The sequence below is a fragment of the Grampus griseus genome (genome assembly GCF_964374135.1).
Source record: "Grampus griseus genome assembly, chromosome: 14".
Classification (NCBI taxonomy): domain Eukaryota; kingdom Metazoa; phylum Chordata; class Mammalia; order Artiodactyla; family Delphinidae; genus Grampus; species Grampus griseus.
In genome coordinates this window covers 4,756,626-4,781,244 of record NC_139008.1, presented here as the reverse complement: position 1 = coordinate 4,781,244, position 24,619 = coordinate 4,756,626, and the positions used below count along the sequence as shown (strand labels likewise).

Below are 24,619 nucleotides of genomic sequence, written 5' to 3'. Positions count from 1 at the left end.
AAATGAGAAAGAAACTCGGTTAGGCGAGGAGGGCCGGTCCTCCCCCGCGCGGCCCCGCCCCCTCTGCCCCCACCCCCATGTGACCCACCCACAGCCCCGGGCCCCGCCCTCCGGCCCCGCCCCCGCTGGCCCGGGGGCGCACCGGATGGACTTCATCCACTCCTCCTTCTCCTCGGGGCTGGGCGCCGAGATGCGGTACACCACGTGGTTGCCCTCCACCACCCGGCCGTCCGCCTCCGTCTTACAGGCTTTGATGACCTGCCCTTTGTGGCTCGGGTTATAAAGCTCGAAACAGTTCTGGTGGAGACAGACACGACAGTCACCCGGTGCCGGGGGGAGGGGAGGGGAGGGGAGGGGAGGGGAGGGAGGGCGGGGGGCAGGGAAGCCAGCTTACGGGTTTCCGCGGGTCTTCCACCTCCCGGATGCTCAGGTTCTCCAGCGGGATGATTCCCCGGGGCTCCTTATCCTGCGGGAGGAGAGCGCTCAGCCAGCCTCCCCCGGCACCCGCGGAGGGTCCCGCGACGCGACGCGGAGGACGGGCAGCCCCGCACTTGCCCTGCACTTACCGTCGTGTATTCAAAGTAATAAAGGCAGTTGTCGGTGAGGATGAACCAGCGCCGCTTCCAGGTTTTCACGCGCCCCCCTAAGAGCAGAGGGACCCCGTGAGTCAGGGCGGCGCGGGCCCTACACAAGTTAGTGCGCTTTTCATAAATGCCACAGGGGCCGAGCTGGGTTTTAAGTTTCCTTCCTCGAGGAAAATGTTTCACATTCTGCCCCCCGATTCCGCCCGCCACTCAGCCAAATGCTGGCCGTGCTGTGCTGCCTGGCCCGCCCCGCATGCACCCCGCCTGCCTGCGCGGCACCCAGATGAGCGCTTCCCAAATCTGCTTCCTGCAAGAGTTAGTCATGATGAATGGTCTTAATTTCCCCACATGGAAATGACAACAGGATGCAGGTCTGTCCAGGACTTAATCCCGTTACGTCAGGGCCATCATCACATTACTGAGGACTTCAGGCGGCCCTGGGATCCATCAAAATCGATTACGCCTTGGCCCAGGGAATTATTAGATTGAATTAATCTCTTAAGATCTGGGACACACACGTGTACACACACACACACACACAGCACACACAGAGCTCATCTGCACCTACTCTCTTTACACTATGGAAAAGAAAATCTCTTTTACCCTCAAATATACAGCAGAAACAAACTGGTTTCCATTTCTAGTTTTTGCTCCTGATACAAAGTAAAAACAAAAACAAAGAGAAAACATGAGCCTGGTGACAGATGCCCACGATCTACGGGCACAAGGTAAGCAGCGGCTCCCCTGACCCACTGCTCCCCAGGGGACGTGCAGGCAGGCAAGACCCTCATGGCCAAGGGTCATAAACCCGGTCCCTGCTGTGAGGAGCTTGGGGAGCCCAGACAGGGACACAGGGGGACATGAAGGGACATGAAGGTCACCCTGAGGGCCGAGGCACGAGGGCCTGACGTTTGTGGAGATCTGGGGCGGGGGGGGCGGGAGAGACACGCATGAGGACACCCAGCTGCAGGGAGGGAGCCCCGCCTTCAGATTCAGTGCCACTGAGGGGTCCTCAGGGACTGAGACCCTCACCCCTGCGTCACTGATGATACGCCTGTCCTCGTGACGGCCGCAGGCAGGCTGGGTATACGGGGCGGCCATGCGGGGAGGCAGCCTCAGCCATGCCCTGAAGGAAAGTCCCCAGATTCCCCATCTCCCCCCATCTCGCTTCCCATCCCCATCAGAAGCCTTCATCCCCCCAAGGCCTCCATCCCCTTGAGGCACCACCCAACCCGTGTCTCTCAGACCCATGGGCTGGGTTCTCACTCCCCGAACCCTGCGTGCAGGCCCATCAGGGCTCTCTGTTCCCTGGAAGGCCTCTCGGCTCTTCGTACCTGGGTTCCCACCCACCCTGCGCCCAAGTTCAGTGGCAAGTCTGGAGGAGCCCTCCCTGGTCCAGCTCTTGAGACCAGGGGAGCCTCTCGGGCTGGGGGCTGTGGGCATCAAGATGGAGGTGTGTGGTCTGCGTTGACCCCTGAGCCCAGCCCAGCCCCAAGCCCCTTTTCAGGGTGGCTGGTGGTGATGCTCTTGGTCTCCGAGCCCCAGCAGGTTTTGATGAGGGAGACCGAGCGGCTCCACTCATGCACGTGTTTGCGGCTGGACTTCAGGACGCGGGGACACACACACACCTATAGGAAGGAGCCTGGCAACACCTGACTAGTATAAGCACCCACTTTCTCTTTGTAAACACCCTGCTGCTGGCACGGCTGTTAGCAGACACGTGCTCTCGTGCACATCGCGCACGCCTCTTCTCCACGCCAGCCCCACTCTGACCGCACTCCTGTCTGCGTTGACACAACTGACTCATTCTCAAAACATAGTGACTACGTGGTATTTACTGTACCAGCGCGAAGCGACACCACCAAGCTCTGCTCTGGCAGGGCACCCGGGCCTCCTCAAGTGCAGTGTCCTCTAACTCACGATGAGAAACAACCAAGCAAGTCACACTGCGATCTCCGTTCCTATCCCAGCACGTGCGTGGCCACAATTCTGGCTTCTCTGCCCATGTGTCCAGGCCATGCAGGGGACCAGGGCTGCGTGTCCTCACCGAGTATAGGCGCTGCACCCAGGCCCAACCCAACGCAGCCTCCGCATCTGCTTCCTGCAGACAGACCGCCTCCTCGGTCCCTCGGGGACTGACACCCAGTGACCCTTCCCAGCAGCTTGGCCAGCGTCAGAACTGTTGGCAGAAGTCTGGAGTGCAGATGGGCCACCAGTGTGCCGGGATCCCCCTGGGGACGCTAAGAGCCCTGAGAGCAGAGCTGCCTCGGGAGCCAAGGCTCCGGGCTCCAGGTGTGAGCTGCGCCACCACCAGCTCTGTAGCCTTAACGAGGACACGAGCGCGGGGCCTCGGGAGCAGGGAAGCAGCAGACGCTGGGTGCCAGCCAGCCCTGCGGCTCGTGACGGTGCTCTGTGCACTGGCGCTGTGGCCCGCTTATCTGCTCAATCAGGTCACAGGCCTGTTGTCACTCATTTTGTTCAGTCTCCAGAGCCAGCCACATCCCCGCTGGCCCTGGGGCACACTGGCTGCCGGGCCCGCTTGTGCTGTCACCATTCCGAGGGGGACACTTGCTGGCAACACAGCAACAGGAAGGGCCCAAGCGCTCTTCTGGGCACCTTCCTCTGCCCTCACCCTGGGACCACAGGCTGCATGGGATCTCAAAATCTGGTGCCTCTGGAAGGTTACTCAGCCATTCAAGTCCAAGGCTACAGTTCTGGGTTTTTAGGCCAAGATCCAGAACTCTTCCAAACCCTGGCGTAGCCAGAGGAAGGTCAGAGCAAGACCCCAAATCAGAACAGCTGACTGGCGTTGCGCACCCCCACGCCCGCCACACTGTCACACTGTCACCAGGCCCATGCTTATCCCCTCTCAGTTAAAGGCACGAAGTCACCAGAACTCCGTAGGCCCCGGTGTTTGCACAATGCCTGGGTGATGTGTCAGATCTCTCAGGCTCCAATGTCACAGGAAGGTGGAAATCCCAACCCCGACCAGAGTAAAAAACCCCTACCAATTCCTAAAATTGCCCAGAAAATAAAAATGCTATCCTACTTGTTTGTCAGTGGTTATGAAGTCCTTAAAACGCTGCTGGACTCTACACAGGTGGTGCAGACATGCACCGCCCGGTGAGTGGGCGGCGGGTGATTTAGACCTCCCGGCTCAGGCCCTGAGGACCCGGAGGCGTGAGCTTGTCCCCCCTGGGCATCCCCACGCGCCTCCGGTCCCTCACTCCTCACCCAGCCCCGGTGAGCGTCATGGCCGCCGCACCCTGCAAGGAGGATGAGGTGACCCCAGCACGTCCGAAGCCATAAGGGCCAGATGGATGACAGCCAAGTCAGAGCTTCACACAAACCGACAGAGAGAAAGGAGAGGAAAAAGAAGCTGGGAAGGGGCAGGAAGCCACTGGGTACGTACCTCCTAACGCAGAACAAGCAGGGACAGCCCGTCACAGAACAGAAAGGTGGGAGCCACAAGCAGAAGGAAAACAACAAGAAGGCACATTTAAACCACTCATCAAAAATCAGCCACACCAAACCAAGAGAGGCGGCAGGTTCCGGGGTGGCGGCGCCTGCCTCTGGTACAGAAACTGCCGTGGGCTTATCTGGACACTAGGGGGGGCAGTTTGCTGGGACGGGCACTGCGTGCGGCCCCGGCAGAATGGCCTCGCTCGGCAGGGCGCGTGGGATGCTCAGTGGAGCGTTCGTGCCTCCGGTCGGGGAGGCACCGCTGGGGCTGCTGCCGCGGGAGGAGGGGCCTCGGCTCGGTCCCGCCCCCAGCGCCGCTCACCCAACTTCAGGAGCCAGCCCTCCCGGTCCGGGTTGAAGAACGTGTGCGTCAGGTCGTTGCCATCGTCCTCGGGAATCTTAAACGGCTCGTTCTTGATGCTTTCGTACAGGTTCTGCGAGGCGGGAAGGCAGCGGGCGCGGGGACTCAGGCGAAGGAGGAACGGCCGCCCCCGCGTCACCCCTCCAACACGGGACCCAGGGACCCTGTTAAGACGCCGTGAAACAAACGACCTGGTGCCGCTGCCCTTGAGCTGAGCCTGACGCTCCTGAGCACAGAGATGGGGACGGGGGACGCGGGGGCTCACCCGTAGCAGCTCCTCAGGGAGGTCCCCGCCCTCGTTGATGCCGCGGTTCATGGTGACAAAGCGCTCGGCTGTGGGCTTGTCGCGCACGTTGTGGTTGTGAAGGCTGGTGTTGAGCATGATGATGGCGAAGGACAGCACGTAGCACGTATCTGGGGGGAGTCAGGGCCGCGGGGCGTCAGCGCTGGCCCAGCGCGCGACGCCCCTGCGTGTGCCCCGCGCCCGCAGCCCGCGCTCACCCGTGGACTGGAAGACGCCGGGGTTGCACAGGCAGTAGCGAGCCGCGAACGCTTCCATCATGCGGTCGATCTTCTGCGCCTCGCCCGGGAGTCTGAAGCTCCACAGGAACTGCCTGCAGGGGTACGAGAACCAGGGGGACATGCGCGTCTCCACGGTCCGGCTGGGCGGCGCCTCCGCGCCTAGAGGCCCCGGTCGGGGCTGCGGGCGGAGCGCGGGGACCCACGGGACACAGTGGCACAGCCGCTGTCTGTGCTCCGCCACCCACTTGCGGGAGCGAGTCGGGAGCCCCCGCGGCTCTGCGCCAGACACTGACCCAGAGGAACAGAATCCACGTGGACGCACCCCAGGCTCGCCAAGCCTGCACCTCCCCGTGACACCATTTTCAAACACTGAATCTAAAACTCCTGAACCACGGCTACAGGATTGGAACCCGCCAGTGTGTCCTTCAGCCGAGGCCAGGGGCTGAGCACACAGACGCGAGTGTCAGACAGCAACACGGCTGCCACCTTGGTCCACAGGTGGGGGAACGGCCACAAGGAAACAGGCTCGAGCTGGGGCAGAGCACGGAGGAGAAAGGCCAGACCAGGACCAGCCAAGGCCGTCGGGCACGCTGGGGCCAGGGGTGGCCTCCGATGGCAGGAAACCCACACCCTCCCAGGCACATGCTGGGTGTCCACACGGTTGGTGTTCAAGGCCAAATGTGGCGTAAAGTGGGCCCGTGCCCGGGCGGCGCTGAGACCACGTGCAGAAGTGGGAAGGAGGCACGCCCACAACTGTCAAATATCACACAAAATGAAAAAGCAAAGCAACTATGAATGGAACGCAGGACCAGCGGCCACAAGGATTCAGGCGTGGCCCGACACCCCCCCCCCTCCCCTCCCCTCCCCACCCTCCCCACCAGGCTGCAGGTCTGCAGAGGCCCTTAGCTTGCCAGTGGGTCACCCGGCACCGCTGGGCCACCCTCCCTCCCTCTGCACAAGAGCAGGTGATGAAACACTCACCTTAAGGCTTGTACAAGGTTGAGATCGGCAAACTCGTGGAGTTCCACAAAGGCTTGAAGAACCTTGATGTTAAATTCATCCCTGGGAGAGAAAACGTATTCTACAGCCTCACTGCATGTATTTCAATAATTTTAAACGACACCTCCTAGAGCAAGTTTTCATGGTTTTTATCGTCACAGGACTAAAAGATCAGGTATTTTTCACTGTGCGTTTGTTTTCAGGCTGAAAACAAAGGAGACCCAGTAGGATATTAAGCGTTTACTTCACCATCAGTACGAGTTAGGGAAAGAGCCCAAATACAAGCCTGATGGCCAACGTTCCGAGTTCCCTGCACTGAGCTGTAAGGCACCGACCCAGGTGCTTGGTACAGATCCTCAACCTCCAAAACCACCACGAGGCAGGTGCTAATCTCGTTCCCACCTCCCAGGTGGGATCTTGAAGCTCAGAGACAGCAAGCAACTCCTCCAGGGTCATAAGGCAGAAAGCACAGTCCTGGACCCAGAAAGGATGGTTTGGAAGAGAAGTAACGCCTTACGTTAATAACTAGCTTTTAAAAACGAAACTTAGCATGAGAACACAGTAAAAAAAGGTAAAGTTTTATGACAAAAAAACTGAAATGACATTAACAGCGACAGCTCAATACACTGGCATTTTAACTCCAAGCCGCTCCCACTGACCATGGGGACACCTGTAACTCGCCCTCCCGGGAGAGCAGGCCAGGCCTCACCTGAAGATGCTCACCTCCACAGGTACAGGCCCATGACCTGTCAACAGCAAGGAACGGCTGCAGCTCAGCACCCCTGAGACTGCGACGACACCACCCACCCGAGGGCTAAGGATGACACCCGAGGTGGGAAGAGGCCCCAGCACAAAGTATGTTTTGCAACTTCACCCCCTCCTTTTTCTTTGAGATGAGCTGGTGGCAGGTGTGGGGCTGCTGCCTGAGGGCCCTGGGGCTCCAAGCCCTGGGTGTGCAGAAAGGGGTGTGGATGGGACCCTCCCGGGAAGCAGTGAGCACTCAGCCCGCTGGAAAGACTGGCTCTCGGGCCCTGGTTTGTCCAACGCTGCACCCACCAGCTAGTGTCCTGCTGAAAGGCCGCGAGACTTCGTAAAGGGCACGCTCGGGGCGGGTGGGTGTGTGTACACGTGCGTGCGTGCGCGCAAGCGTGCTGAGCACCAGAGGAGTGGCAGGCAGGCTGGGGTACAGATTTGTGCAGCAGGGACAGGCCTGTGACCCAGCACAGCGGTCTGTTCTAAAGTCCGCGTTGAAGGCAAGACGGCACACAGCAGGGTCCCGGAGCTCAGGGAGCCCCGCCGTGAGGCCGCCACCTCCACCCGGAGAGGAGGAGCGGGGGGTCCGGGCTCACAGGTGTTCAGTGCTCAGCTTGCAGCCAGTGTGAAGCCCCCCAAGGCAGGGGGGCTCCACCCATCCCTCGCTGGAGGGCGGTGTCGGGGGCCTCAGTCCTGCGAATTCAATTCTGCCTCCGCGCCAGCCCTCCAGGGACTGCCTGCAGGCCAGGCCACTCTCCAGAGCTCTCCACCCGACCGTCCACCAGGCGTCGCAAGCTCCTCGCCCCGATGCCCCACGGCCCGGAGCCTCTCGCCGCCGCATCACCCCTGCCAGACCTTCCCCCCAGCTCTCCCTGGACCTCAGAGCCAGAGCCAGAGCGCCTCTCACCTCCGGAGCAGCCGCCAGCCTGGCCAGAGCCACCCTCCCCGCTCCCGCCTCCGCTCTGCCGCTCGCTCCGCACGGGGACCATCTGCTCCAGACGGAACACACAGCCCTGCCCCTCCCCCGCCGGGAGCCTTCCACACCCCCACTTCCCATCACCCTGAGCACAGCCGCCCCTCCCCGCATCCCCACACAGGTGCCGCCGCCCCAGTCGGACGCCCTGACCAGCCTGTCACACTGCTACCCACTCGCCCAGCTCTTCCGCGGTCCCTTTGCCCTGGTCACCTCTGACATACCATGTTTGCTTATTTAGTTTGCTTGTTATGTACTGTCTGTATTACTGCAGCCAACGCAGTTCCACAGCGGAGGTACCAACGCCACCCAAGCGCCTAGAACAGTGCCTGGCACGGAGCCAGGACTTCATTTCTTTCTCTTTTTTGGCTGCGTTGGGTCTTCATTGCTGCGTGCGGCCTTTCTCTAGTTGCAGCGAATGGGTGCTACTCTTCATTGCGGTGGCTTCTCTTGTGGCAGAGCACGAGCTCTAGGCACGCGGGCTTCAGTAGTTGCAGCAGGCAGGCTTCAGTAGTTGTGGCTCGCGGGCTCTAGAGCACAGGCTCAGTAGTTCTGGCGCACGGGCTTAGCTGCTCTGCGGCACGTGAGATCTTCCCAGACCGGGGCTCGAACCTGTGTCCCCTGCATCGGCAGGCAGATTCTTAACTACTGTGCCAGCAGGGAAGTCCCCATATTTTTGGACTACAAATCTGCAGGCACTGCCAGACCGCGCATTACACTAACGTCATAGTTAATTTAATCTCTGTAGTCGCACACCAGCCAGAGGACACCGGGGAGTCACTCAGACTCTGGCCCTCCTAGCACGTTGTCCTGTGCTAGGTGCCTGTTAGACTCGGTGCCTGAACTCCTAGGAGACCCTTCCATTTTTTTAAAAAACAGCTTTGTCGAAACGTAATTCACCATCTATATAGTTCACCCATTTCAAGTGTATAATTCAACCGTTTTTAGCATATTTAGTATATCACAGATCTGTGCAACCATCACCACGAGCAATTCTGGAACATTTTCATTCCCCCGGAAAGAACGCCCACACCTGAACCATCGCCTCCCAATCCTCACGGTGCCCCAGCGCCAGGCAACCCCTGTTTTCTGTCTCTAAAAAAAAAATCCGCCAATTCTGAGCATTTCATATAAAATGGAATAACACGACATCGTGGCCTTTTTGTGACTGACTTCTTTTCCTATCATAATGTTTTGAATGTTTTAAATCCATGTTGTAGCATGTATCAATACTTCCTTTCTTCTTAATGCCAAATAACATTGCATTGTGTGGAGAGACCACATTTTCTTTATCCATTCGTCAGTTGCTGGACATTCGAATTGTTTCCACTTTGGGGCTGTAATGTGGCTGTGAACATTGGTGCACAAGTTTTTGTGCATGCAAGTTTCTTTTTCCCCCTTGGGTTTGTAACTAGAGTAGAATTACTGGATCACATGGTAAGTTTACCATTTTGAAGAACTGCCAACTACTTTCCAAAGTGGCTGCACCGTTTTGTTTTTTGTTTTTTTTTTTGCGGTACGCGGGCCTCTCACTGTTGTGGCCTCTCCCGGTGTGGAGCACAGGCTCCGGACGCGCAGGCTCAGCCGCCATGGCTCACGGGCCCAGCCGCTCCGCGGCACACGGGATCCTCCCGGACCGGGGCACGAACCTGCGTCCCCTGCATCGGCAGGCGGACTCTCAACCACTGCGCCACCAGGGAAGCCCTGCACCGTTTTTTATATAGCGGTGTATGAGTGTTCCAGTTTCTCCACATCCTCACCAACATTTATCATCTTCTTTAATTATAGCCTTCCCGGTGGATATGAAGTGCTGTCTCACTGTGGTTTTGAGCTGCATTTCCCTGATGACTACTGATGTTGAGCATCTCATCATACGCTTATTAGCTTTATCATATGCCTATGTATATATCCTCTTTGGATGAACGTCTGTTCAGGTCCTCGGCCCACTTGATAATTATCTGTCTTACTGAGTTGTAAGAAGCCTTTTAATATACGAGATACACGTCTTCGTCACATTTATATATGACCTGCAGATATTTTCTCCTCTCTGGGCTGTCTTCTCCCTTCTTGAGGATGTCCTCTGAAGCACAGATGTTTTGAAATTTGATGATTCTACTTTTTTCTTTTGCTGTCATATCTAAGAAACCCTTGCCTAATCTAAGGTCACAGAGATTTACCCCTGTGTTTTCTTCTCAGTGTTTTATAGTTTAAGTGCTTATACTTAGGTCTTTGACCCACTTCAATTTCTGTATATGGTGAGTGACCCAGTGACACTCTTTTTGCAGGTGGCTGTCCAGCGGTCCCCACACCACGTGCTGAAAGGACCATTCGTTCCCCCGTTGAATTGTGTTGGCCCCTCAGTTGATGTCTATATGAGGGTTTATTTCTGGATTCTCAATTCTATTCCATGGCCTTTCCTTCTACTCTTATGCCAATACCACACTGTCTTGATTAGTGTAGCTTTAGTCTGTTTTGTAATGGGCAAGTGTAAGTTCTCCAACTTTGTTCTTCTTTTTCCAAGACAGTTGTGGCTATTCTGGGTCCCCTGAATTTCTACATGAATTATGGGATGAGCTTGTCAACCTCTACAAAGAAGTTAGCTCAGATTTTGCTAGGGAGTATGTTAAATTTGTTTTGTTTGTTTTTAATTAAAAAATTTTTAAATTATTTTTTCGCTGCGTTGGGTCTTTGTTGCTGCGCACAGGCTTTCTCTAGTTGCAGCAAGCAGAGGCCACTCCTCGTTGCAGTGCATGGGCTTCTCACTGCGGAGGCTTCTCTTGTTGTGGAGCACGGGCTCTAGGCACACGGGCTTCAGTAGTTGGGGCACACGGGCTCAGCAGTTGTGGCTCACGGGCTCTAGAGCACAGGCTCAGTAGTCGTGGTGCACAGGCTGAGTTGCTCCGTAGCATGTGGGATCTTCCCGGACCAGGGCTCGAACCTGTGTCCCCTGCCGCTGCGCCACCAGAGAAGTCCCGTGTTAAATTTGTTTATCAGTGTGGAAGGTACCGCCATTTTTGCAATATTAAGTCTTCTAATCCATGAACATGGATGTCTTTCCACTTATTTGGATCTTTTAATTTTTTTCAATAATACGTTACAGTTTTCAGAGTAAAAATTGTGTTCTTTTGTTAAAATTTATTCCTAAGTGTCTTATTCTTTTTAATGCTACTGTAAATGGAGCTGTTTTCTTATAATATCCTTTTTAGCATTTTCATTGCTACTGTACAGACATATGAGTGAAACTGTATATTGATCTGATATCTTGCAACATTACTGAAATTATTAGTTCTAACAGCTTGTTAGTGATTCCCCAGGATTTTCCATATGCCAGATTATGTTATCTGCAAATAGAAACGGTTTTAATCCTTCCTTTACAAATTAGATGCCTTTAATTTCATTTTCCTGCCTAACTGCCTTGGCTCAAACTGCCAGTACCAAATTGAATGGAAGTGCTGAGAACAGTCTTGATCTTCAGGGGAAAGCATGAAGTTGTGGGGTTTTCACAGGTGCCCTCTATAATGCTGAGGAAGTTCCCTTCTCTTCCTAGTTGGAGTGTTCTTATTATGAAGCAGTAAATGTTGTCAGATGCTCTTCCTAAATCTACTGGGATGATCGTGTGGGTTTTGCTCTTCATTCTACTGACATCGCATCTATTGATAACTGATCTGCGTATGTTGAACTAACCTGGCATTCGTAAGATAATGAATACACTTGACCCTTGAACAACATGGGGGTTAGGGGCAGCGACCCTCCACTCAGTTGAAAATGTGTGTAAACTTACACAGCCCTGTACATACGGGGTTCCTCCATCTCCACGGTTCTGCATCCGCAGATTCAACCAACCGTGGATCACGTAGTTCTGTAGTATTTACTACGGAAAAAAATCCACATACGAGTCAACCTGCACAGTTCAAACCCGTGCTGTTCAAGGGCTCTGGTGCATAATCCTTCGATATTGCTGGATTTGATTTGCTAGGATTTAGGTGAGGATTTCTGCTTCTACAGTCATAAGTGATATTGGTCTGTAGACTTCTTTTACTGTGATGTCTTTGATTTTGGTATCAGGTAGCACTGGCCTCACAGAGTGAGCTGGGAAGTGTTCTGCTTTTCACTTTTGATCAAGTATTTTTAATGAAAAGCTCGAAACAGAAACCACGCTGGTTGAGCGACTGCTGGCCTTCTGTTTAAAAACACTGCTGTCTGCTCCTTGCCCAAGTCTATTCTGACACATTCAGGGGAAGCGCTGCCTGAGGACTCCTGCCCTGCCCTCTGTTAAGCAGAGTCAGTGGACTTTTAAGTGGAGAAGGTCGAGAAAGTAAGCCTGACTGGCCGCTCTCCATTTAAAAAATAACAACCTTCTACCTTTACTCATACCCCCAACTAACAGGGGAAAGGCGACAGCTGAGAGATCCGGGTATTTCTGTGCAGAACAACCAAAGACGCTTTCCGAGGCAAGGAGCGGGAGGCAGTGGCATTCTTGGTTCTGTCCTGGTTTCCTGGATGAGCAGAGGATTCCAGAAGAACAGCGACCCCGCCCAGCCCCAGGACACCCACACCTCTCTGCTCACAAGGGCACAGGGGAGGAGGTGGCTGCGCTGGACTCGCTCGGCCAGCACAGCCACCCGCAGAGCCCACATGATAGACCCTGAAGCAAGGGTCGGCCCGGGTGGGCAGGCTGCCCCCTGCCCTTGAACTCACCTTTCACCCAGGTAGTCCCCGATCACCGTCTTATTCAGGCCTTCCCCTTTATACAAGAACTGGGCCACGTCCTCCGGGGAGCACTGCAGCAGGTCGTTCTCTATTAGAAACTGAATTCCCTGAATAGGAGCGTCAAAAGGAAGCACCGGTTAGGAGGGTCACCAGACTCGTATTTCAAAGATAAATACATTTAGTGTCGTGACCTTACTGGTTCGGACATGGCAAAACTAATACAAGAGCACGATGGGATTCTCACATCACTGTAACACATTTTACCCATCAGAGAAAAGCACTTCCACGCCTCGTGGCAAATGAACAGGCTAAGAGACAAACAAGTTACTGAACAAACCGTTCTAAGTGTTATTAGAGATTATAAAGGCAGAAGGAACAATGACACCGAATTTCCCCAGCTCGGGAAAAGGATCTGTGCTGTGTGCGACAGGAACGCATCGTACATGGTTGACCAACCCAACACCCATCCCAAGCCCCGCTTCCCAGACTCCCCTGCAACCAGAAATGACCTTGTGAACAGATCTGGTCAAACAGAGATGAAGTCTGTGAGGAGGACCCAGGAAAGCTGCTCCTTTCCTGATAAAAGGGGACCTGACAGCTCTTTCCTCCTCCTTCCTGCCCTGAATGCAGATGTGATGGCAGGAGCCCTTGCAGCCGGCATACAGGGAAAGGCTGGGAAGCACACAGGACCCCAGCCCTGCCACCTGGGAGCCACTCGACGCCCTGCGGCCACCTCCGCCGTGAGAAGACAGCCCGCTGCATAAGCTGTCTTCACGGATGTGCAGCCACCTGTGGCTGAACAGGTGACCAGTCACCATGCCACTGAGCACACAGCAGTCAAATCCACACCCGTGGAAGGACCTACGGAGACCAGCCCAACAGTCTCTATGAACGGATGCAGAGGGGCTGCTGGGCCCGAACTATCGCTTCTCTGTCTCACGGGAAGCCCTAATAATAGCAAAAATTTACCTCGGGCAGAGCTTCTGAGCTGGTTTCAAAATACATGTTGGAAAGCTTGTAAGGGAAGAGGGGATTCTGCCCAGAAGCTGTTTCTACAAATGCAGCTAACAGCCTAAGGGCCCAAGACCAGGGATCCCTCATGCCCCATGAATGCATCTGAAGGGTCTATTCATTTTTTGAAACACATGAATGTCCACAGCAGCCTCATTCAGAATTTCTAAAAACTGGAAACAACCCAACAGTGGGTCAGTAAGAGAACCGACAAGTACATTGTAGCACGTTCACATGATGGAAGACTATAGCACGAGACGGAATAAACAATAGCACAGATGAATCTACAGACGTGACATGGATAAAAGGACTCAGCATATTGTAATTCCACCTACGTCAATTTTTTAAAAGGTAACACTCATCTCTGCTGATAGCTCAGAATTCATTCCCTAGGAGGAGACGCCAGGAAGGTGCCCTGTGACGTTCCACAGCTGCGTCTTGTTCCGGGTTGTGGTCACATGAGTATTTAAATTTGTTAAAATTCTTCAAGCTGTACATTTAAATTTGTGCACCATGTTATTCTTCAAAAAAAAAAAAGTTTACCAAAAAAAAACTAAGTCTGACAATCTTAAATTAACTGCCCTATATTTCTGGTGGGAGCGTAAGTGGGTACAGCCACCTGGGTATCATCTGCCAAATCTGAAGACACACACACACTGGAACAAAGCATTCTGATCCTAGGTGTGCCCTGTCCTCACCCAAATTCCGGAAAACAAGGCCTCGGACAAGGGCGGTGCTGGCGCTACTTACTCAGGGGACACGACGCCACGCCCAGGTGCCCATGGAGCAAGGCGAGGGGAGACTGCAGGGCTGGGGATGCCCTCAGGGCTCTGTGAGGGAGGGGAGCTCTGTGAAGCTGGGCAGAGGCTCCAAGTCTGACCTAAAAGCCCTGCCAAGAGGCCAGAGGCAGAGCTGCCCCCAGCTGCCTCGATGGAGCCCTTGGAGTCCTTGTTGTGAGGACTCACGGGCTGGCTGTGGGTGGAGACGGGAGACTCTGCCGCTCCCAACACGGTAGGGGCAGGGGAGAGGGCCTCCCAGGAGCCAGAGGTCGGGGACAAAGGGACCAGCAGAAGCAGAGGCTCCCTGGGGGATCGAGGCTCACATCAGGGTGACAGTTCTGGCCTGGTCTTTCGTGACCACTTCGGCTGTGATACCAGTGAGGGTGGTGGCCCAGCGGCCAGCCTCCCTTCTGCGGATGCTACCTGGCTGTGTGTCCTCAGCGGGGCCGAGGCTGCAAGAGGGTCTTGCATCCTTCCGACCCTGCTCTCTCCCCACCCTGCCGGCTGTCTGCAGAGTCATCCGACCGGCAATCTCTGCGGCCAAGGGGCCCCGGCAACCCCCTCAGCCTGTGTCCCCCGGAACTGAACGGGCTGCGGATGAGGCTTTCCTGGATTCTTCCAGGTGCACACGACCTGCTCTAAAACCCAACGCTCCCCAATCACTCGGATCCGAGAGGAAGTACCATCCAGCCACCTCCCAGGATCCGGGACGGCAGATGGGCTCGGCACAAGGGGAGCCCTTCTGTGCTTAACCGTCACGTAAGGCGGGCAGAGGAGGCCCCGAGGGAAGCCTGAGCTCCCTGTGCAAGGACGGAGGCCCTCCCTGGTCGTGGAGAACACGGAGCCACTGGCGTGAGCCCAGGCCACAGGCAGAGAGAGCAGCTGCGAAGGAGAAAGGGGCTGGCTGCACCTGGGAGGGGATGAGACAGAGCAGAGGAAGAGGCCTGCTCTCGGCCTGAGGACACGCACCCCTGTCCAGAGAGGAGGAGACGTCACACGCCGGGAGGGATGCAGCCACGGGCAAGGATGCTGGCAGCCCCGGGAGCTGCGAGAGAGGCTGCAGCAGAGGCTCCCTTGGAGCCTCGGGAAGGAACAGGCCCCACCCACACCTGGGCTTCGGGCTTCCGGGCTCCCGAACTGCGAGAGAATGAGTTTCTGTTGATTGAAGCCACCAAGGTTGTGGCGGTTTGTTACGGCAGCCCTAGAAAACAGATACATCAGGTAAACGCTAACGATTCAGAAGCCCTATTTTACTGCTATTTTTAGTGGCGACTCTTAACTTTAACAAATTTTTAAACTTATACTCATCTACCAACATCCAGAAAACCTTAGCCAGCTTTTAATTTCCTTCCTTTCCTTCTTGCTACTTACACATTGAGAGAATCTGGGACTTAGCTTTTAAAAGTATTCTCACAGCAATCACTATGTAGACTTAACCGTAAGTTCTTCTGGTCTCTCTGCTCTTCTTTTTTTCAATCCCACATCTCGCCCTTGGGCTCACCTCCGGATCAGAGATGTACGACTCCAACTACTCCATTTCTGGCGCTCAGAGAAGGTCTTAGTGGTTAATTTAAATCACTTTTCCCCAGACTTCGGAAAACACGATTTCCCTGTTGTCCTTGATTCGCTGCTGCTGATGACGAGCTTGCTGTGATTTTGTTTCTTCTTAGAGAATCTGCTCTTTCCTTCCTGGAAATTTCCTACACTTCTCTTAATCCACAGGTTTCCTGATATCTTACTCAATATATCTATGCATATAGGTCTTTAAGAAATGTACCCTGCTTGGCATTTGGTGAGCCCTTTGAATTTGAGGACTTGATCTTAATCTAGTTCTGAAATATTCCAATATTTTTTTTGAAATATTTCCTCCACTCCAGTTTCTTTAAAGGTTTTTTTAATTTATTTTTTTTTACTATTATTTTTTAAATTTATTTATTTGGCTGCCTTGGGTCTTCGTTGCTGTGCGCGGGCTTTCTCTAGTTGCAGCGAACGGGGGCTACTCTTGGTTGCGGTGTACAGGCTTCTCATTGTGGTGGCTTCTCTTGTTGCGGAGCAGGGGCTCTAGGCACGTGGGCCTCAGTAGTTGTGGCACACGGGCTCAGTAGTTGTGGCTCAGGGGCTCTGGAGCGCAGGCTCAATAGTTGTGGCTCACAGGCTTAGCTGCTTTGCGGCATGTGGGATCTTCCCGGATCAGGGCTCAAACCCATGTCCCCTGCATTGGCAGGCAGATTCTTTTTTTTTTTTTTTTAATTTATTTTTGGCTGTGTTGGGTCTTCGTTGCTGCACGCGGGCTTTCTTTGGTTGCGGCGAGCAGGGACTACTCTTCGTTGCGGTGCGCGGGCTTCTCATTGCAGTGGCTTCTCTCATTGTGGAGCGTGGGCTCTAGGTGCACAGGCTTCAGTAGTTGCGGCACGCGGGCTCAGTAGTTGTGGCTCACGGGCTCTAGAGCACAGGCTCAGTAGTTGTGGCACACGAGCTTACTTGGTCCACGGCATGTGGGATCTTCCAGGGCCAGCGATCGAACCTGTGTCCCCTGCATCGGCAGGCGGACTCTCAACCACTGCGCCACCAGGGAAGCCCAATGTATTATGTTTTTAAAGGCACTTCTAGGAAGTTGGGAATAAAAGGGAGAGTCTGCAGAGTGTTTTCAGCTTCCTTGATCTCATCAACCGTCTCTCTTCTGTATTTATAAACCCAAGTGCTACTCCTGGGTATCCCCATACCCGAACAAGCCAAAGCTCCTTGCTCAGTGTGTTATCGCTCTGGGACTTAAATCTTCCTCCTGGCCTGAAAGAACGAATTCACTCTGACAAGAGCCTCGTGTTTCACAATGTCAAGTGGTTTAATAGGGGCCTGGGCCATGGCAGAGACGCAAGTTTGAATTGTGAGATCATCCGGTGCTGTTACAGACTGAATGCGTGTGTCCCCTGAAAATTCCCATGTTGAAGTCCTAATCCCCAATATGATGGTATTAGGAGGTGGGCCCTTTGGGAGGTGATTTGGGTTCGATGAGGTCATTTGGGCAGAGCCCTGGTCTGATGGGATCAGTGTCTTTATAAGCAGAGATGCCAGAGAGCCTGACCCTCTCTGCCATGTGAGGACACAGCAACTGGACAGCCGTCTGCAAGTCAGGGAGAGGGTCCTCACCAGAACCTCACCATAATCTTGGACATCCAGCCTCCAGAACTGTGAGAAAAATTAATCTGTGGCTTAAGGCACCCAGTGTACGGTATTTTGTTATGACGGCTGGCATTGACTACAAGTGCTGAAACCAAGTCTACAAAACCAGAGAATCTTGATAATTATTCCCAGAAAAAGCAAACATGAAGACTAAATGTGTCAAGTGGTTTTTTCACACAACATAATTACAAGTAAGTTGTCAAATGGAACCGAGAATTAATATTTCAAAAACTCTTTCAGGTGAACAGTAACACAAAATGAAGCCTGTGGTGCAATTCGCCACAGCCCAGGCACAGCAGATGAAACACCCATGTCCGAGACGGGTCAGCAGACACCACGGGGCTGGCCAGGGGCCTGGGCCACCTAGGCCGGGCTCAAGGCCACCTACGAACCAACCCCAGAGTCTGCCAGAGCCCAGGAAGCACCACAGTTCCAGGCATGAGTCTCAGAGTCGGGTTCTGTGCTCCCTGGCCGCTCCCCAGCTGTGACACAGGAATTAAGATGGAGCCACCCTCAGGAGGTCGTCACAGGGACTAAAGTCTACCAGGCCACATGCTTCCTTAGCACAGCTCCTGACAGAGCTACTTCTCAATAAACGTTAGCCATTATTATTGTAAATCTGACACACAGTACATGTGAAATAAGACAACAGGCAAGACCCTGATGGTGAGGACTTCAGGCACCGCTCAAAGCAAGTACTTATTTGTCTGTTTCGAGAGCAGATCTGAATCCCCCCCATGAACTGAACGGCGTGCTACCCTGCACTGCACTTGAAAACAAGGCCCAGTTTTTAAAACGTCCTCGTTAGACCGTCTCTCTCCTGAGATGCTTCCAATGCTCATTACATCTGCTGATAATTCTACTCTATAAACTCAACTTCTAAAAAAAAAAAGACTGTTACTAATCCCAAATATCAAATTATTACCCAATTCACAATTTGAATTGTTCTCACTGACAATCTGGAGTTGATTTATACCCTGTAAGCAGAGAATTAGGAAGCAACAGGAGAACTTTCACGGTGGCCAGAGTACCCGAGTTAAACAGAGACCCTCCTGTGCTGCAGCCCTGCTAATATCTTGACAAAACCCAAATCTGCAAACCTTGAATAGGGAAAAGTGGTAGGTATATCTTTAAATAACATCTGCAACTGTGCTTGCACCTACAGATGTAAATTTACAGATCTGAGATCTTGCGCAGTGTAATTCCAGCCATCAGCAAACATTTGCCAAATCAACAAATAATTAAGTAATTAGTACAGAGATGCCAGGAAAAACAAGGAAGACGTTAGAAGCGAACACAAATTAAAGACCAGTGAGGGGACTTCCCTGGTGGGGCAGTGGATAAGACTCCACACTCCCAATGCAGGGGGCCTGATCGAACCAGGGTTCGATCCCTGGTCAGGGAACTAGATCCCACATGCATACCGCAACTAAGAGTTCGCATGCCACAACTAAGGAGCCCACCTGCCGCAACTAAGATCTGGTGCAACCAACCAACCAACCAAACAACAACAAAAAAAGACCAGTGAGGAATGAAGTCACCGGCAGGGAGGGCCTGAGGCCACCTCTCTGTGGACAACGTCTCTCCTCTCCTCTCCTAGACCATGAACCTTAGCGGCTGATCAGGTCCACTCTTCTCAAAACCAAAACGATGTTACGACTGAGCCATGTGTTCCACAAAGCTTTATAGGTTCAGCTAATAGGTCCTTTAGCTCAAATCTCAAAAACAAGATGCTACATGTTGCAGGTTTCATTTCTTGGGGGGTGCTTTCCTAGAAAATCCAACTTGAGGAAAGATATTGGCTTAAATCTGGAGTCGCTTGGTCTTTCAGACAGATGTCTTCTTTTTAAGGTAAATGAAAGGAAGGAAGACCTCTCCCTTGAACCTTTTAACCCCCTAGACCATAAAATCTACCGTCTCTGCCCCGATGGGCCATGCGACTCCCTGGCCTGGGGCTCCTGAGGGCCAGCAAAAAGCTCGGCCTGGAGGAACCAAGGAACTGAGCGTCAGGCAGCTCCTGTGAGGCCAGCCCCGACTTGGAACTTCCCAAAGAAAGGCCTTCTGGTCCAGGGACTTCTGCTGCCCCCGCTCATCAGCAGCTCCCTTTGGGGTAAAACTGAACATCAACTCAGTGTCTTTATGAGGCATATGCTCACCCTTGTCCAAGAGGGAGCACGTCTTTAAAATCGATCAATCCATCCATCCATCAGTCTCTCACAGGCCAGAAAAGTGAAGACGTTCTCTTACCTTCTTGGGATCCATGTTGAATTTCTTCCTTCCCATGGCTATCTGCTTGTTCCTCTGAGTAGTTTTGCTGTGCGTTTGAATTAAGAAGTCGTTACTGGACGTTTGCACAAAGCACCGGGAGCTCAGGTCCCCTCCCAGGAGGACAACTCGGGAAAGGAAAGGGCACAGGCCCCCAGGTCCCCCTGCCCAGGTGGAAGCAGCAGAGGTACGGCCACTGCAGCTCTTTTCTTTCACAGTTGCTAACTTGTTCAGCAAAAGCAGAGCTTCTTGTTACACAGAAAGGTCATGTCTGGGCAGGGTGTTCTGAGGGGCCTGCGGGCTTTCTCAACTACAAGGCCTGACGGTGAACTGGACCACGTGGGGAAGGGAGAAGCAGGGAAGATGAGGGCGGCGGAGGAGGAGGACGAGGCCCTGACAGGCTCCCCCCGCTGCCTAGCCCCAAAGCCCGCTCCGCCGTGGCCACCACAGCGTCACGAGCTCGGCTGGAGGGTGACCTGAAGGTGCAGCCACAGCTGCTCACCTCTCCTCCACGGACGTGAGGTTGTCGATCTCCGTCATCACTTCCGCGATTTCATATTTCAGCCTCTGTCGAGAAAGAAAGAAAGCGTTGTGGGGGGTGAGAGAGGGGGTCTCCACCTTCAGAGACCTTTTAGCCCCCCAGGTGCAAGGTCCCCTCAGGTCTCATCGGGACATCACAGGTATGGAGAAACCAGCACTGCTTATGGACACAGAGAGTCTCGTAGTCAGAGCCACGCCAACTCATGAGCAAACAAAATTACTGTTTGTCCACCTCCCATCAGAACGAGAGCAGAGGGGTCCCGCAGGCAGATCCTCCCGCAGGCAGATCCTGGAGTGTGTGTGTGTAAAATCAAGAAGGGACCCCGGGGAGAACGTCACAGGTGTAAAAAGGTACCAATGGCAAAAGGAAAGCAATGAGTCCCGTTATACGTCACCCACACACGCCCACCTGCCTTCGCCGGCACCTGACTTCTTGGGAAGACCTGGGGCGAGGCTTAAACTCGAGTCAGGTCAGTATCGGGCCTCCAACCACCGTCTCAGGAAGATCTCTGTCACTTCCCATGAGACGAGGCACTGTGGACAGAGCCCAGGAGGTGACAACGATCTTGCCTGGGGCCCTCGGACAGGCCAAGGACCCCAGAAGGGACAGACTCCCTACCGCTTACTGGCTGAGACAGCTCTGACCTCCTGGGCCTCGGCATCCTCGACTCAGAAGTGAGGTCGCTGGAGCTGCACAAGGCTCCATGGGCACTATTATTGCTAACGTCCAAATCGGAACGTCAGCCTTACAGTATGTTCTTATTCTTCAACCAAAGCTCACGTTCTGGGTTATCTGATTTTTCTGAGAATGACGGGTAACCTTAGAAGAAAAAGTTTCATGAATTCTCTCTCAAATACAAAGAGATTTTTATTCAGACCCTATGATCTCAGGTGCCAAGAAACTTCAGGCTCACACCGTGAGCCCCCAGAAAGGAGCTACTGTCTGGACACAGCTCGGTTCCGCAGCAAGTGGCCGGGGAGGCCACATTGACTTTGGCGGGACAACGGTTAGGAAGCTTCCCAGGGAGTAGCCACACGTGCAGTCGACCTCCCGAGGAAGCCCCAGATGGGAGCCGCGAGCGCTGCCCCTCTGCATCGTTTCTGCAGCTGTTACAGACGCTCCGACTCGGAGACTGTGGCTTGACTCCTCTGGGTCTCCCATGGGACCCCCTCCACCCTGTCCTCTGAGCACACAAGTGTGGAAAGTGCAACGGTTGGCTATCTGTGTCTTGTCCGTCACTCTACTCCCACCAGCTAGTAGGTGCTCAGTGCACAGCTAGAACTCAATATATGTTTAGTCCATTATTCAAAGGACACCTGAGTGCCAACCATGTGCCAGGCAGCATGCCAGGGACCCTGGTAGACGAAGCGGGGCCTCGCCATAGACTTCCGGGAGCAGTACGTGTGCAGGCGCCACTGCCGTGTGAAGACGCCCTTCGTGACTGCAGAGTCACACATCGCTCGCCCGTGACTCCAGGCATGACTTCTCTTCCAATGAGTCCACGCCGCCCCGTGAGCACGAGCTCTGCTTCACCAGCCTGGGGAACTCTTACGCTCCGCCTCTCCATATGGTTCGGATAAACGCATACTAAATACCCACTTTTTTACATTTTCATGAAGCTACTTGATTTACAATTTTAAAAAAAATTTGTTTTATTGAAGTATAGTTGATTTACAATGCTGTGTTAATTTCTGCTGTACAGCAAAGTGATTCAGCTACGCGCACACACACATATATATTCTTTTTCCTTTTCTTTTCCATTCGGGTTTATCACAGGATATTGAATGTAGCTCCCTGTGCACTACAGTAGGACCTTGTTGTTTATCCTTTTTTTTTTTTTAATTGGAGTATAGTTGCTTTATACTGCTATGTCAGTTTCTGCTGTACATCAAAGTGAATCAGCCATACATGTACATATATTCCCTCTTTTTTGGATTTTCTTCCCATTTAGGTCACCACAGAGCACCAAGTAGAGTTCCCTGTGCTATACAGTAGGCTCTCATCAGTTACCTGTTTTATAGTAGTGTATATATGTCAATCCCAATTTCCCAATTCATCCAACCCCCCGCCCTTTCCCCCTTGGTATCCATGTTTGTTCTCTACGTCTGTGTCACTATTTCTGCTTTGCCCATAAGATCATCGGTACCATTTTTCTAGATTCCACATACGTGCGTTAATATACGATATTTGTTTTTCTCTTTCTGACTTACTTCACTCTGTATGACCGTATCTAGGTCCATCCACGTCTCTGCAAACGACGTGATTTACAATTTTACCTAAGAGCAAAAACTAAAAGACATTTTTTTACCTCGATGTCATCAATAAGTTCCTTTTTTCTTCGACGAATGTCTAAAAGTTCTTCTCTCTCTTCTAATGAGAGGTCTTCAGGCACTGAAAGAAAAAAAAAATCAAGTTAAACAAGTAAACAACAGCTACTCCAGAGAACAATGTGCCAACTTCTGGTGAGGCTGAAGGCGGGTATATGTACAAGCCAGCGATTCTGTGTGTAGGTATTATCCCAAGGAACCCTCGCTTACAGACCACACGTGAGATATTCATAGCAGCATTGTTTTAATAGAAAAACAACCTAAGTTTCCACTAATAAGAAAATGAACAAACTGTGGCATATTTATGAAACAGAATCCCACACAATTAACAATGGCTGAACTCAGTCTTCCAACACACATGAAACCCACAAGTGAAAAGAAGACAAAAGGAGGCTGAAGACATACACTGTGCGTGACACCTTCCACAGAGGGATGACATACACATAGGCGGAGCATAAGTAAATGCACAGAAATGATCAACGCCACATTCCTTTTTTTTTAATGGCAGTTTTTTGGGTTTTTTTTTAAATATTTATTTACTTTTGGCTGCGTTGGATCTTAGTTGTGACGTGCGGGCTCCAGAGCATGTGGGCTCTGTAGTTGTGGCACATGGGCTTGCTAGTTGTGGCACGCGGGCTTGCTAGTTGTGGCACGCGGGCTTAGTTGCTCCACGGCATGTGAGATCTTAGTTCCCCGACCAGGGATCGAACCCACGTCCCCTGCATTGGCAGGCGGATCCTTAACCACTGTGTCACCAGGGAAGTCCCTCAACACCACATTCTTGATAGTGGTTCCTTCTGAGAAGGTTAGCTGTGAGGAAATACATTCCAGAACGATATTAGGGAACGTCAATGCAGTGGGTAAAGGTTGGCTGGTACATGGACATTTAATTTTAATTGACAGGGTTGTTCATTATATCCTTGCATTAATGATTAACCTCTGCAGTATTTTCCATTCCTACTATGTCTATATTCTCTTTTCCTTGTGCTAGAATTGGCTTTTATCTCATTAAGCTTTTCAGAGAAACAGCTTTTAATAATCCTCTACCTGTGTGTTTAATTTCTATTTCATTAATCTGTTTAAAGAAACAAAAGATTAAGAATCTGAGTAAATAGCAAGAGAACATGTAGAGCTTCTACAAACAAATTAAGATAATGTGATCACGGTGCAGGGACAGACAAACGGACTGATGAACCAGAAGACAGTAGCCAGAAAAATACACACAGACTCACAGAAACTTGATTTACAACACAACTGACATTGCAGCTCAGAGAGACAGGGCAGACTCTTCTATGTATGTTACGTGCTGTATCAGTTATCTCCATGTAAAAAAAATGAAATTGAATTCCTGGTTATCATCGTATTTTTAATCGGTTCCAAGTAGAATAAAGGCTTAAATTCAAAAGGCAATAAATATTACACAATTTCTTAGGAAGAAAAATAGAAAATGTGTTTATAAATTCAGAGTAGGAAATTATACCACACCACCAAACACCCACCCCTGCTACCGCCAAATAACTTTGAGAGCAGCCATCATTATCCTAATTTTATAACTGAGAAAACTGAAGCCAAGAGACGTCTAATGATTTTCCCTGGTGACAGAGAAAAAATATTTGAAGAAGTACTGGGTAAAATGTTCCATATTTGATAAAAGACATGAATATACACATCCCAGGTGCTTGAACTCCCAGTAGGATAAACCCAAAGATCCACAAGGGCCCAGAGTACGCTACGGGCAGGCCCAGCAGCTCAAGTGTCATCAGGGACCCGCTCTTTCCATTCTATAGTCCAAAGTGTCAGCTTCATTGTAAAGCTGCTGCTAGCGGCTTCCAGAGGCTTCTTATTCATGCATGGGGTGGGGTGGGGTGGGGTGGGGTGGGGTGGGGTGGGGTGGGGTGGGGTGGGGAGACCCAGATCAAGAGAAAATGTGAGAATCAGCAGAGAATGATGCATCCAAAACCAAGAAAGGAGAGAATTTCAAGAGGGAAAAACCCAACAACGCCAAATGCCACAGTAAAATAAAGAAGCAAGTGTGCAATTCTTGAACCTCCCAAGGAATTACTCTTACCAGCAAGCAAGCACCTTACTGCAATATAGAGAGAAATCAAAAACTAACCAGTTGGTTGACGCTATCCTGTTACGAAAAAAATAA

The 24,619-nt window shown here is 52.4% G+C and overlaps 1 protein-coding gene across 3 annotated transcripts in view; it reads right to left on the bottom strand.

The window, feature by feature from the left end:
* CYTH3 (cytohesin 3) overlaps positions 1 to 24,619 on the bottom strand; it is an 89,977-nt gene that overhangs the window by 2,976 nt on the left and 62,382 nt on the right. For all 3 annotated transcript variants that reach the window (XM_082669894.1, XM_082669892.1, XM_082669893.1), the window contains exons 2-12: positions 22,449 to 22,531; positions 20,102 to 20,166; positions 19,582 to 19,648; positions 12,353 to 12,471; positions 5,911 to 5,991; positions 4,909 to 5,021; positions 4,673 to 4,821; positions 4,369 to 4,480; positions 567 to 643; positions 395 to 466; positions 143 to 297 (exon numbers count right to left, since the gene is read on the bottom strand). In XM_082669894.1, the coding sequence (XP_082526020.1) occupies positions 143 to 297; positions 395 to 466; positions 567 to 643; positions 4,369 to 4,480; positions 4,673 to 4,821; positions 4,909 to 5,021; positions 5,911 to 5,991; positions 12,353 to 12,471; positions 19,582 to 19,648; positions 20,102 to 20,166; positions 22,449 to 22,531 (1,093 nt within the window). The remainder of the gene's footprint in view (positions 1 to 142; positions 298 to 394; positions 467 to 566; positions 644 to 4,368; positions 4,481 to 4,672; positions 4,822 to 4,908; positions 5,022 to 5,910; positions 5,992 to 12,352; positions 12,472 to 19,581; positions 19,649 to 20,101; positions 20,167 to 22,448; positions 22,532 to 24,619) is intronic.